This window comes from Montipora capricornis, chromosome 8 (assembly GCF_036669925.1).
Source record: "Montipora capricornis isolate CH-2021 chromosome 8, ASM3666992v2, whole genome shotgun sequence".
NCBI lineage: Eukaryota > Metazoa > Cnidaria > Anthozoa > Scleractinia > Acroporidae > Montipora > Montipora capricornis.
In genome coordinates, this window is record NC_090890.1 from 5,554,038 (window position 1) to 5,568,359 (window position 14,322).

At 39.8% G+C, this 14,322-nt stretch overlaps 1 protein-coding gene across 1 annotated transcript; it reads left to right on the forward strand.

The window, feature by feature from the left end:
- Positions 1-200: 200 nt before the first annotated feature.
- LOC138060477 (ankyrin repeat and SOCS box protein 13-like) lies at positions 201-3,401 on the forward strand. Its single transcript, XM_068906270.1, has 4 exons — positions 201-779; positions 1,663-1,761; positions 1,876-2,092; positions 3,159-3,401. The coding sequence occupies exons 1-4, from the start codon at positions 276-278 to the stop codon at positions 3,278-3,280; spliced, it is 942 nt and encodes a 313-aa protein (XP_068762371.1). The 5' UTR covers positions 201-275; the 3' UTR covers positions 3,281-3,401.
- The last annotated feature ends 10,921 nt before the right edge of the window (positions 3,402-14,322 follow it).

Sequence of the window (14,322 nt, forward strand, 5' to 3'; positions counted from 1 at the left end):
CAACCAATGCTTTCTCACATCACATTCTTGGTAGGATGTCTCTCTTATCGTAGATTTTCCCATTTGGTTGTCATTTTAAGGAGACAGAGCAATATATCTTCGTCTTAAAGTCGAGTCATTTTGTGGATTTGCCACTGATTGGGGTAGGGACAGTGGTATTTTCTTTCCCCGCGATTTTGTCCTCATCGTCATTTTCCCATGGGCCTGTTCAGTCATACATAAACAAACATGGCGACTTTCTAGTCAGTTTAGAGAAGAGAACAAATGACAATTTAATGGGAAACGTTAATGATGTGGAAGAGACGATTGAGCAGAGACCAAAAGAAGCTCAACTTCTATATGCCGCAGAGAACGGTAGAGTTGAAAAATTATGTGCTCTTCTCGCGGAGAAAGAGGTCAACGTCGACTGCGCAAACAGTTCGGCCGTAACAGCTTTGTTTCTCGCAGCGAAAGAAGGACACGAGGAATGTGTAAGATTGCTGCTGGAATCAGGAGCATCTGTTGATGGAATTGGCGTTGTGCAGAATGCTTTGTCGCCCCTGTGGGTGGCGACTTACGCTGGACATAAGAACTGTGTCCAGAGATTGGTATTAGCCGGTGCAAATCTTAACACAAAGTTTCCCGAAACTCCTTTGGTTATTGCAGCTCGCGAGGGAAGAGCTGACTGTCTTAAGATACTTATCGAAGCTGGTGGTTGTGTTAATGTAAGGAATGGTCGGGGACAAAATCCACTCCATATAGCTTGTTCTGAAGTGCGTGAAACTTGTGTGGAACTCTTGGTAAGTCAGAGAACGGGGCAGATTTTTTGTATTGCCGGTCTGCATATGACGTCATGTTAGCCAGGTTGGTTGGCAAGAACAATAACCATTCTCTCCGCTGGGAGCTAAACTTTATTATTATGCAAATTCTGCGAAAAGAAGTTGTATTGTAATGCCCACCAACATGACCGCCTTGTCACATGGGTGAAAACAAAGAATAGTGCAAAAGCCTTGAAAGTATATTAGAATATCGAAAGGAGATGTGTTTTAAAACATTCAAATGTGCTAACCACTGAAAGCAAAGAGCAAAGAACCCTTTGCTTTCATAGCCAATCTGAATCATACTCTGGCTGGGATTAAGTAACAATGGGTGACATCAAAATACATCTTTGCTGTAGTGTTTAATGAAAGAGCTTGATATTGAGAAATCAGTGACCTTTGACCTAAAAGGAAACCACTGATTGGATATATATAGCTGTAGTTGGGGAAACTATACTGGGTAGCTCGCAAGTTCAGGGGTAACATTCCATTTTTGTGGCTCATTCTTGTTCCTGATAAACGTTTACTATCTTCCCTTTGAAATCTAAATTTAGAGTGATATTTTGTTTAGGTGAAAGGACATTTACCAATGATTATTTACAGGTAATCACATGATTTTGAGTGCAATTTGGAATATAAATAAGCACAATTCCAAGAGTTAACACCACGGGTTAAGTTAAGCATTCGGTCAGATACTTAGGACCAGTACTCTGGTCAAAGATTGACAGGAAATTTAGAGAACTTAAAGCGGTAGATCAATAGTTTTTTAAAAGAGTGATCAGGAAGGTAGACCTCGCCAAACATATCTTACCTAACATATCCTATATAACCTAAATGGTCTTAACCCTACCTTTCCTTTTGTAAGGCAAACACAGAGTGTGAGTTAGATGCCATGGATCAAAGTGGATGTACGCCATTACATCATGCTTGCATAAATGCCCCAGATGGTCACAAATCTGTCAAGGTACTTCCTTTAACTGTTTCAGCAATGCCTAATTTCTTAGTATATATTTTCAAGGAAGCAGGGTTTGATGACCATTTACTAAAACACAATCCTCTGATTAACTATTTTACTTAGGTGCTTGTACAAATGGGAGCTGATGTCAACATATCTTCAAAAAGTTGGAATCATGCAACATCATTACATTTCTGTTCTCAAGATGGTAAATCACAGAATATAAAGCTCTTATTAAAGTATGGAGCAAATGTGTTCATCAAAGATAAATGTGGCCTGACAGCACGGGACAGGGCTAGGAAGCACCCAGAGTGTGAAAAAATGCTGCTTGAACAAGAAGGTTTGTTTTCAATTCTCTTTGCTCCTAATGGTGTGTCACATTGATGGGTTAAATTATTGGTTGAAATCAGGAACATCAAGACAAATCCATTCAGTGGAGGTGTCTGGGGAACACACATGTTCAGTAGTTCATCCTGATAGATTAAAAGAGGTACAGAAGGGGACATGTGGAGGCACAGTGGTGCTTTGGTTAAGGCACCGGACTCCCAACCCCAGGGTTGCTGTTTCAAAGCCTTACAGTTGTACTCTCTGTGTTGTATCCTCAGACGAGAAACTTTGCTCTATGCTGTCTCTCTTTATCCAGGTGTATAATTGGGTGCCAGTGACTGGGGGTAACCCTGCTATGAACTAGCATTCTATCCAAGGGAGAGTAGCAATATTCTTATTTGCTTTGTGCTACTTGAAACTCAAGTTTAAGAGTCCTGGCCCCAGTTGTTCAAAGGGTGGATAGCGCTATCCACTGGATAAATCACTATCCTCTGGATAACTCAATTGGTTTTGCTATTGTTTATCCAGTGGATAGTGTTATGCACCTTTTAAACAACCGAGGCCAGGCGGCTAACATGTGCAACTTTGCCTTTGACTTAACTCATTGACCCCTTAGGTGTCCTAGTACACCCTCAGTTGATGATTAAAATCGTCTGGCGTTAGATTCAAATCTGTCAAGTTTCACCCCCCAGGAGTCATTGGGTTAACCCATTGGCATCCAAACCGGCCAGACTTAGTATTTTACTCTGTCTAACGGCAGACGATTTTACTCGTCAATGGGGAACCCCTGGGAGTCAATGGGTTTAAAGGTACTTTTTAAAGATTAACGTTGATCCATTCAGTAGAGACACTTACATTAGAATAAACAGTCTTGCCTTGACCATAGTTTGCTTGGTCACAACCACACACTTGGCTTGGTAACCAACTACCAAAACTTTTTCCCAGTCTGACAAATAACATTCTTTTCTTATAATCTGACACTTGCTTGCTTCTGTTTGGAAATAAAGAAGGGCTCAGAATTGAAGAATTAATGGCCATATTTCAACTGCTTTTTTTTTTCCAAATTTTCTTTCCTTTAGAGAAACCATCCAGGCTTTTGCATCTGTGCTGTTGGACACTTAGAGGAGTTCTAGGAACAAAAGGTCTCAAAAGAGTCCATGAATTACCAATACCACATAGCTTGCAGCGGTTTTTACTGTAATAGTGCTTTTCCTAAATGTGCTGAGAGCATGACCTTTTTTCACTGCACATGAAGTGTTGCTCAGGTTTGCCTCCTTTTTTAAAGCAAGTTAAATGTCAAAATTCTCTCCCCTGAAAACAAATTTTCACTTACATATAAAGCGTCATTATTACTATGTTGAAAGCTACAATAAGCGACAAAGTGGTTGAGACACTAAGCCGTTTTTAGGAACGGTGGAAAAATTTCCCCATCCCCCTTAATCTTTCCATCTAAGCCCCCCTAACAATGTTGTTATTTTTTGTAATTACCAAGTATTTATATTGCAGTTTCAAAACAACATTGAATGGGGAAGGGGGGAGTGTTGAAGTGGAAAATGCAAGGATGAGATATGTTTTTCATAATAATTATTGTGGATTTACAGTACAGTGTCTCAACTACTTTGTCGATCATTGTAGGTTTGTATTAAAATCTACCCCATGATCACCATTTGTCCCAAGGTCTTGCTTTTTATTTAACCATTCTTCTTACCCAGGATCCCATCAAGGGGAACCTCTACCTCCCACACTTTGCGAAAGAGTAAACCGTTTCCCGAGTTAGTAGATTTATTTATAGAATGCCTCCCTTGGGAGATTCAGCACACCCACTGTTGTGAAAGCTAATCAAAACAGAGCTTCAAGGGAAGTATGATACTTTTCACGGGAAAAACCTGTTCCTAAAAATAAATTTACTCTGGAAATGGTTGACTCAAGGAATTAGTGGAGATAGAGGGTCCCCTTGATGAGCTTCTGCTCTCACCGGAAGACCTAGTTTTTCAGGGGTTTTTGAAAGCAAACCTGTAGGAAGAGGAATAGACCAGAAAGAAAGACTACTTTTGATGTGTTGGTTTATGTCTCGTGTAATATGGTTAAATATCAACTACAACTCGCACTCGATTTAGCATCTAACACGAAATCAATACATATTGGAGAAACTATTTTTGGGAAAGGTCAATTGGTTAGTATGATGCCCTGTTTGCAGTTCATCGGTTGAAAATGTTGGTGGGTCAAACCGTGATCAGCAACTTTCACTTTCACATTAGAATACAAGAACGAATACGAGTTTTCTGTATTGAGCACGCGTATTACCTTTAGCTACCTTTAAAGAGCGAAAATTTGCGAAATGCGACGTGTGCTCTACTCCAATCATTCTTGTCCTCAGATCCCTCCGTTTCTTTTGGTCACCCAGACTTTTATACTAATCATCCCTCTATGATAGCTTGCGAACGCAGACGTATTTCCGGTGGTCGTTTCTCTCCCGCCGGAAATACGTCTGCGTTCGCAGGCTACCCTCTCCCCATTGGCTGCCACCAGAACCCTTCGTTTCGGGGACCACGTGACCCAAAAAAACGGAGGGCTCTGGGGACGAGAATGTACTCTAATGCACACGTTTGTGAGACGCGGACGGCAACCGGAAGTGGGCTGTTTTCTCTTTTAACTTGTCTTTACACAACCACGTTTACATTGCTAAGTATCTTTTCTCCATTAGAGATGATAAGTATAAAAATCTGAGAGACACCACTGTCCTAGCACGCGAAATGTTCTCTTCCGGTTGCCGTCCGCGTCTCAAAAACGCGCGTGCTTAATAAGCTCCCTATGACAGAGGATCGCTCCCTATTCTTTGCCTCCGGCGAAGCTTCCATGCACGCGCGCGCGAATTTTGTCGTCACCTAGGCAAGAAGTGTTCTAGTCAATTTTTGATTTTCATCGTCTCTCGTCTTCTGTGGTACACGTTAGCCGGTTGCGCGCGCGTTTGGTTTATCGCGTACGCCAAAGACAGTTAACTTATATTTTTTAACGGTTTTTTCAATGTAACAGAAATTTATTCTGATATTAACGCCAAAAAAAACATATTGCCACCAATGGAAAGGCACCTTCCGTCGACGGAATCTCAAGATACGGTAAAGACCAGCCCTATGATGGGTTACTTGTGCGATACAAACTCGTCTTCGTTGCAACCGCGAAGTCCGAAACACTCAACTAAACTCTCGCCTGGTCCTAGAGCAACACAGCTTAAAAAGAGAGAATCACCAGCGCGTTTGAGTCCCGCAAAAATAAGTTTAACGATGCACGTAGAAGACATCGCCAAGAGTATCTCCAGTCAACTGGACTCGGAGAGCGAATGCAAAGATGGCTTCACACGACTTGAAGAGCGGTTCAGTGAAGTCAGTTTCGATTTCACAAACACCATATTCAAAACAGAGGAATCAGACACGAGAACAAAGATAGTTAAGATTTTCAAACAAGTACTCAAGAAGTGCGGTTACATCTTAGCGGCCACAGTTGCTGTTCCCTTAATTGCAGGTAAAATACGATTTTTTTTCTTCTTACTCTCTGATCAGAGTTAGGAGTGGAGACAGGTTATCAAAGCCGGTGCACTTCAAAGGGAGAGCTCTTTGTTTTTGCTTTCACATGTCCCGTGACCTTGACCGCACACTATCAAAGACCAAGTCTTAAATTAGTGGCGGTCACATCATGATCCTCTACTAACTCTGATGAAACTGAGGTCTTCAAAGACCTTTTCGGCTTGTACATTTTGTTTTCCCAATACAGATCATGTGATAACACTCCGGAGGTTTGGTCTTTTGTTCTGTTCATTAAAATGAGGGCATGCAAGCATGAATATGCCTGCATGCACTCTTTTAATGAACAAAACAAAGGACCAAGCCTCCTGAGTATTATCACATGATCTGTATTGGGAAAACAAAATGTACAAGCCGAAAAGGTCGCTTCATAACCGTATGCGTTAAGTTACACCACCTCACACACACTCAATACGATCATTAAAAAAAATTCTGCTCCGTTTCCAGTGTTCAACGTTAAAACTTTGGCTTCTTTGAAACGGGCAACCCTTTAAGGAAAAAAAAAACTTAAACTGAAGGTTCATAAATAACTAGTTTCATTGGGTTGAATAACTTGGTAAAGTTGCTACTTCAAAATTGTTATTTCTGTAAAATATATTTTGCGTTTTTTCGTGAACATTTCAATTTGGAGCAGGACCCCTTAAAGGAGCATTGGGATGCTTAATTTGCTGTTTTTAGGTTGAAAATGGTAACAATCTAAATTGATACCTTAGCTCACAGGTACAACATTCCTGACAACCTACTGACAAGAAATGAAATATATTTGTGGCACAAAGAGTTATTCGTATTTAATTTTTGATGTCTTTATGACGACACTGTCTCGAAACTGGCCAGTTTTTTCAAGTTCCAATCCATTTCCATCGTCTCCATCCTTGGCTGCAAACAACAAAGAATGGCTTCAGTGCACTTCAAAAAGGGAATAACATGACTTTTTGAGGGAATATTGTTTATTTGCGCCCGCGAAGTGTCATTTGCGGCCCGAGCGCTCGGGCCGCAAATGACACTACGCGGGAGCAAATAAACAAAAAAAAGTCATATCATTATCATTATTATCAATAAACAAGGCCAAATGATATCAAGAATGCGAGTTTTAATAATACAAGCTAAGTGAATAACGAATTCAAAGTCACTTCAAATCATCATGTAAGTGTTGATTGAACAAGCTATTAAAGAATCCACTCATTCCAGTGAACTTATTTAAATTTACTGAAAAAATGCGTAAAATCGTCTATAAATAATAGGAATATCACAAAGTTGAAGCAAGAACCAATCAGCTGTAGGGCTGATAATGCATTAGCAGCCCGCTGTCAGTCTTTTGCGGCCCGCTGAGCGTGTGTTTTGAAGAGGCCGATTTTCTATTTGGCCACGTATATTGATAATAATGGTCATTGGCAACAAAACTAAAGCGTTATTTTTTGGTTTTCATTGATGCTGGGGCATCTTTTAGTGTTTTGAAGTTTGACTAAAATAGCTTGACATTGCCCCTTCAATGGACAACTCAGATTACGTAGAGATTACAATCGACCCATTGCCGAAGAAATGGCAACTCATTGGAATAAGAATTCGTTATGAGCATGCACGACTGAAAAAAAAAATCCTTCTAACATAATTATAAGTTGAGCGTGAGACGAATCATTTTTAGTTTTACTAACATTTAAGGTGTCTTCATCAGAAGCACCAAAATTCGAAGAAAGAAGCCAGTTGAAATTTGAAGGTTAATTTTTTTTAGAAAAAAAAATCATTTAAGGTTAGTGAAAACTTGAAGGTTTGTATTTTTAAAGGGAAACTGTCACGAGAAGCGCATGCGCTAGCGTCTTATGAAAACTTGAAAAGTGTTAGGTTAACTTTTTTCAAGTTGAATCGACAAACTCAAAATGGTGTCCATTGGGGAGGGCCAAGGTGGACAAAGGAGAAAACTCCGGTGAATATACGTGACTCACGCGTGAATCCATGATGGCGGCTAGAATTTTCCGTGGGCTCGAGAGCAAACAAACTCGAGCATACGCAGCCCATGACAGTGCCACTTTAAGTATCTTTAACTTTTGTAAAGAGATCCTTTATCTTGATTTAAATACTGTAATTCCTATTTGTTGAATTCATTTGGTTAAACCTTGGCTAAACCGAACTTTAAATTTATGGTTTAAGATATTTGGTCAAAAAAAACGTATTGTGTACCCTGGGTGCCAGAGGTTTTTTTCTCGTTGAGGACCAGCACTACCTCGCTTTGACGCTCCTCGCCGCTGGTGAGCGAGAAGACCTCTGGCATCCAGGGTACGCATTGTGATAATTTCCTTTAACTTATGTGTGTATTTTATATTGTTTCATTTTTAAGTGGTAATGAATTGCTTTAGAGGGAAAGGCATTCGTGAATCAAGCCCAAATATTTTGATACCCCGTTCTCGAGGTAAAATAACTTAATTATCACTTTTCTGACAACAGTACCAAACAAAGTTATATTGTTTTAACCGTTTTTGAAAAGAAGGAGAACAAGAAGGCCAAACAACTAATTATCTTCCAAATTTGATTTAATAATCCCTCCCCCACTCCCCCTCTATTCTGCTCTTTTGATTTCAGATTATTCACCATTTACAGCGATTTTCAGTTATCAAACTTTGCACCAGAACTTTCGCCATTGTTTTCACCCTGCCAAAAGTGAAGCCCACTGCGCCATCTTGTTGGAACCACTTTCGCGGTTACATTTCGTATAGACAGTAAAGTTAAGGTTAGAAACGGAACCTTCGCCGATATTATGAGGAAACACTTTGGAAGTGGTTTTTAAAACTTGCCACATTGTTTTTTTCCCACTTTTAACTCTTACGCTGAGGTCTCAAGGTGCTCCCAACAAGATGGCAGCCACGCTTCGGTTGTGCTTTATTTCAAACGAGATGCTTCTGTGAAGCATACACTGGCTTGCCTGTGGTACGTGCTACAGAAAATCAGAAGGCACTGAATTGTGTGGTATTGAAATACAGCATTCCAGTCTCTGAAGAATAACAAATAAAAGAGAAGCGAGAAACATTGGCTTCTGGGCTGACATGTTGATAATTTTCAAGTTCCCTCACAACTTCTTTTCACCACAAGTGTGCCCTATGAGCATCCGAAAACTTTGTAATACTAAACTTCACTGAAGCCAAGCCCTGTTTCGCGGGGTTAGTGTTGGGATGGGAGACCAAAACAATAAACCCCTCATAAAAAACAGAAACATCTGACCGAAAATACTATTAACGCTAACAAATGCTGATGATGAAAAAGCAAATAAATATTGATACACAGTTTTCAGAAAGAGCAGAAGGAAGTTTCCCGGACGGTCGATCGAGAATAAAATATTTACGACATGAAAACAACATTAATTTTGAACCTTGAATATAGATCGTTTTCACTGTCACGCAATAAAAAAAATAAATCAAAAACTATCCAGTGCAAAACGCTAAGAAATTGTTATCTTATAGAAGATAAAGAAATAAGACACTTGTCCAAGTTTTAGGCCTCTGCGTTTCCCCAAACTCCAGATATTCGCAGGCCGGAAAATAGTGTAAACATCTGGAACTGACTTTGGCTATCTAGGCGACTGATTATCACTACTAAAAAAACAAGCATTTACATAAGCACTTTTCCTAATGCTCTAACTTCTAAAAGGGCTCAAAATCATGAGATAAGTATATATTTTTCAACAAACTTGATCGTAGCTTTGTGTCACGCACCTACATAATCCGGAAATTCAAAATGCTCTGGTTTCCAAACGAAGCACGCTATTGAGCTGTGAAATTGTCAACAGATATAGATATGCCGCCTCCTATGCCTGATGAGGATAAAAACTTTGGTGGATCTTTAGTTTTAGATTTTGGAAGGTGATGACGTCACGTGAAAACGATCTATAGAATATAAAAAGTTACGATCAGCGACAAACATTTTGGGAGATTTTTGCTACGTTCAAGTAAATTGCAAAATCGAAAGTGACATGGCCGGAATTCAGCGGGCGCCGTGATTATGTTACCGCGGCATGTTTACTAGCCAAACAGTGAAGCATCTGTGTCAAATGATGGCAAGATACCGGGTTTTTGTAAGTTTCTTTTTCTGTCAAGTGTTATAAAGTTTGACAATGAAATGAGCGAAGTCTAAACAAAGATCACAATCGCCCAACTCTTGTTTATGCAAAGTCAAAATTTACTCTCCAAGACGCGTACGACGTTATTTATCACCAGGTAATTCCATCATTTTGGAAATAGCAGCTACTTTATTATTCATCTGCGTCACAAGTTTTCACTGATTTTGGGCCTCATTTTGTTGAAACTCAAGCACGCTTCCAACAGGCCTGTGAACCCTTCCTGCTTACAGAGCAATACTAAAAAACCTCTCCCATATCACATTTGAACCTTAAGCTCGAAAATTCAATACACAACATGATATTATAATTCACAAAGGCAGAAAATACCACAGAATCCTTTTCCAGCGAAAATTTTATTGAAACAAACAACATATTTGCTCTTAGAGGCGAAAACCTCTTCCTATTTGATTGCGTGCGTGAAGACAAGAAACTCAATTGTGTCAAATTACCATGTACTTCAGGTAAATACTGCTCACTTTGATTTCGTCTCGACGGGCGATAGATTGTTCTCGAAGTCCAGTGCTCGTCGCTTTTGAGATTCCTGCCTATTTTATCCAACTGACTTTCTATTATTGAGCTCCATAAGGGTATATCTTGTTTAAGGATCTACTAAAACGCCATTCGCGTTACATGACTTTCGACGCCATTGCAGGCTAAGTTAATGATTCTACTGTGTCCACCAGAGAAATCTACGCATTTCCACTACCCTCTCGATCCTAAGAAAATACTCGCAGAAGGCTCTATCCACAAAGACACCACTTACCAGGGGAGTGACAGGCAAGACTTTTACCGACACGGAAAAAAAAAAAAAAAAAACTAAAAAAAAAAAAAAGAAAACAAACAAACTAAACGCAGACCTTGACTGGGTTTGCCCATAGGCAACCCAGTAACAATAGATGCTCGATCCAGTCTTTTTCTTTTTTATCAGTAGGCTGTCGCATGACGACAAAAGGGGCCATATTAGTGTCCCAAACTTAAATGCCATTTTTGTGGAAACAATTTCTTTCGTTTCGGTTAAAAAAAACACAGTCGCATATCACATGATCGGAAAAGCAAGAATAGCGAGTTTGAACGGGTGGAGTGCACTGCACCTCCATGGTTGGGGCGCCGGCGCGGCCGTCGGGCCGGGGCGCTTGCCCAACCTTGTTCCCAGGGTCTCTCTCTAGGGAAGAGAGACCCTGGGAACGAGGTTGGCGCTTGCCTTGAAATCCTGAGATCCCGGGTTCAAGACCTATTTTCACCACTCGTTTAATTTGATCCTGATACAGCTGATAGTCCCTGGTTTAAGTTTCCAGCTGCACTTGTAAATAGCCAACTGGTTTGCCTCCGGCCAGTTGGGATTCTTAACAGTTGTTGTTGTTGTTCTGTTTTGTCGTTTCGTTGATTGTGTTTCATTGGCCCTGAAAAGCTCCTATGGGGAGTGGTCAATTAGTATAGCACGAGGCGTCAATAAGTATGTAAGCACAAGAGATTATAAAGGTAAGAGAAGTAATCCCTCATACTGGCCCTATTCCCATCGTAATCCCTCTTAGGTTATTTTTAGATGATATCAATTTTCCCGCGGATAATGTTACCGCGCGCGTTACGTGGAAGTTTCGTGGAGGAGGGAAAGTGCAGCAAGTTCTGTACGATGCCACTCTCCGTTTTCAAAATTGAGTTTCATGGCCTGATAAAATTCATTGTCTGCAAGATACAGGTTTCAAACATACATCCTTGGAATTGCTTACCTGTCTAGTTTACAGTGATACCTATTTGAAGAATTTCCAATCTATCAAACCGTGTTAAATAATGTTGACAGATGCTGATGTGTTTACCTTGGTTGCATTGCGTTACTTGTCCATTTTAGTGCGCACTTTCGCATCGTCTACAAAATTCTGTCGCTTACAAAACTCGTCCCTGTCAAGATACAGTTTGCAATTATATATCATGGAAATCGGTTAACTGTATAATTCACTCTGATACCAATTTTACGATTGTCTAATGTAGGAAACCATGTTAAATAATTTGTAAGAAGGAGCTATATTTTACGCGTGCGTTGCAAATTGACTTCAATCCGATCTTACGGTTTTAAAAATTTTTATCGTGCGGTCAATTGAAATTTTCCTGTCATGTGTGGTACTGTTTGAAAGCGTTAGCTGTCTAATTTATGAATATCATAGAATTAAGTCACCATAGTTTAAGTCCGCTAAGAAAATCGAGAACGTGTTGAGTTGACCAAGTCAGGAATATGTTACTTGGTGACTGTAGTCCGCGATATTTCATTAATTGTGTACAAAATTCTGTCGCCTATGAAACTCGTTACTTTCTAGATACAAGATGCAAAGATATATCATTCAAATCGCTTAACTGTGTTGTTTACAGTTACACCAATTTCAACACTGTCCAATGTACGAAACCGAGTTTAATAATTTTGAAAGATGCAGGTATATTTAACATGCGTGCTTTGCAAATTGACTTCCATGCGATACCACTTGTTCATATATTTTTATCGTACTGTCTGATATCCGTCTAATTTATGAATATCTAAGAATTAAGCCGTCAGATTTTAATCCCGCGAGGAAAATCAAGAACGCGTTAACCAAGTCAGCGATATATTACTTGTTGACTGTAGTCTGCGAATTGCCAATGTTTACAAAATTCTGTCGCTTATAAAACTCGATCCTTTCAAGATACAGGTTTCAAACATCTATAACTGAAATCGCTTAATTGTCTAGTTTTCAATGATACCACATTCAAGGTTGTGCCATATACGAAACTGTGTTAAATCTTTTCTTAAGGAGACAGCTATATTTAACATACGTGCTTTTGCAAATTCACTTGAACCCGATAACACGGGTTCAAAAATTTTTATCGGACGCTTGATTCAAGTTTTCCTTTCATGTTTGGTACTGTTGTAGAGCTTAATCTGTCTACTTTATCACCATATAAGAATTAAGTCATCATATTTTAATCCCGCAAAGGAAACCGAGAATGCGTTTATTAAAGTCAGAGAGATCGTACTTATCGACTATAGTCTTCCATTTGCCATTCTGTACAAAATCCTGTCGGTTACATAACTCGTTCCTTCCAAGATACAGGTTTCAAAACATAAATCACTGTAATCGCTTAACTCTGTAGTCAACAAGTCACGTTCGTCCACAAAATGTATATACGCGTTTTGTCTCAACATCCTCCGCCATTTTTGTTTGATGGTAAATCGCGAACGACGCGAATCATTGCGTGAGAATTCGCTCAGCTGTCTACATCGGTAAAAATGAGGACATGTGATTGGCTATCAGTTAACCCTCGTGGGAATACCGGATCTCGCAGGAGATCTAAAAATAACCTAAGAGGGATTACGATGGGAATAGGGCCAGTATGAGGGATTACTTCTCTTACCTTCATAATCTCTTGGTAAGCATGAGATGTTTTTGAGAAACGAAAGGCAATCGGAAGTGAACTGTTTTTCTTCGTAACTTGCCTTTGACCCTATAGCGCATTTATACTGCAAAGCAATTTTTCGCTATTAGGAACGATTAGTTTAAAAATCTTCGAGAGACTACCGTCCTGGCGTGCAAGATGTTCACTGCCGGTTTCCTTCCGTGGCTTAAAAACCTCTCGCGCTAAAGCAGATCATCCTCCTCCACTTGATCAGCGGCCATATTGATTTTCTAAAACGGTTCATAGAAATGGAAACTCAATTAGGAGTGGAAAACGAACAAACAGAGCCATTGTTTTTCCTATCAGGTACTATAGCGATATTTCTTGTTTACAAACATCGACGTGATATTTCTTTTGATATTCAAATTTGCCAACCACGGAAGAAAAGAAATTTGGTTTTATCAACGGAGTTGATAATGTAAATTGGCCACCGTACAGAGATCATTCTAAAAGCTAAATATACCTGGGAAATTTCGGAAACTTCATTGGCTTTCCTAGATATCAAAGTTTCTATTAGTGGCAACGTGCTATGTACCAGTGTGCACTACAAACCTACAGATTCTCACAGTTATTTGTTGTGTTCATCGTCACATCCATCACATGTCAAGAACTCCATTCCTTATTCTCAATTTCTTAGACTTCGACGTCTATGTAGTGATGACCCCAATTTTTCCAGCAAATCAGAGAAGATGTGCCAGTTCTTCGAAAAACGTGGCTATCCTGTCTCTGTGGTCAATTAAGCGGGCCATCATCGTGTCCAACAATTTGATCGACAGTCAGCACTACAAACGTCACAAAAAGATAAGAATGACTGAATTCCATTCACCCTCACTTTCCATCCTCATAATCACGTAGTCAAAAGTATCATTCTTAATAACTTTAAATTACTCCAAAATGATCCCGAGACTGGTAGAATCGTTTCGCAACCTCCACTTATTTTTTTCAAACGCGACAAAAACGTAGGCAACTTTTTAGTTAGAAGCGCGCTCAAAACTAACGAGCAACCCGGCACTTTCAAATGTGCGCGCTCACGATGCAAAACTTGTCCTTTCATTCTTAACACTAGCAAGATATCGGGATCTAAGCGATCTGTTAAGATCAACGATCGTTTCACATGTACCTCCGCAAATGTCATTTATT

Coding starts and splice junctions, on each gene's coding strand:
- LOC138060477 (XM_068906270.1), top strand. CDS start 276: ATGGGAAACGTTAATGATGTGGAAGAGACGATTGAGCAGAGACCAAAA. Junction 780..1,662: donor AAACTTGTGTGGAACTCTTG/GTAAGTCAGAGA, acceptor TCCTTTTGTAAG/GCAAACACAGAGTGTGAGTT. Junction 2,093..3,158: donor AATGCTGCTTGAACAAGAAG/GTTTGTTTTCAA, acceptor TCTTTCCTTTAG/AGAAACCATCCAGGCTTTTG.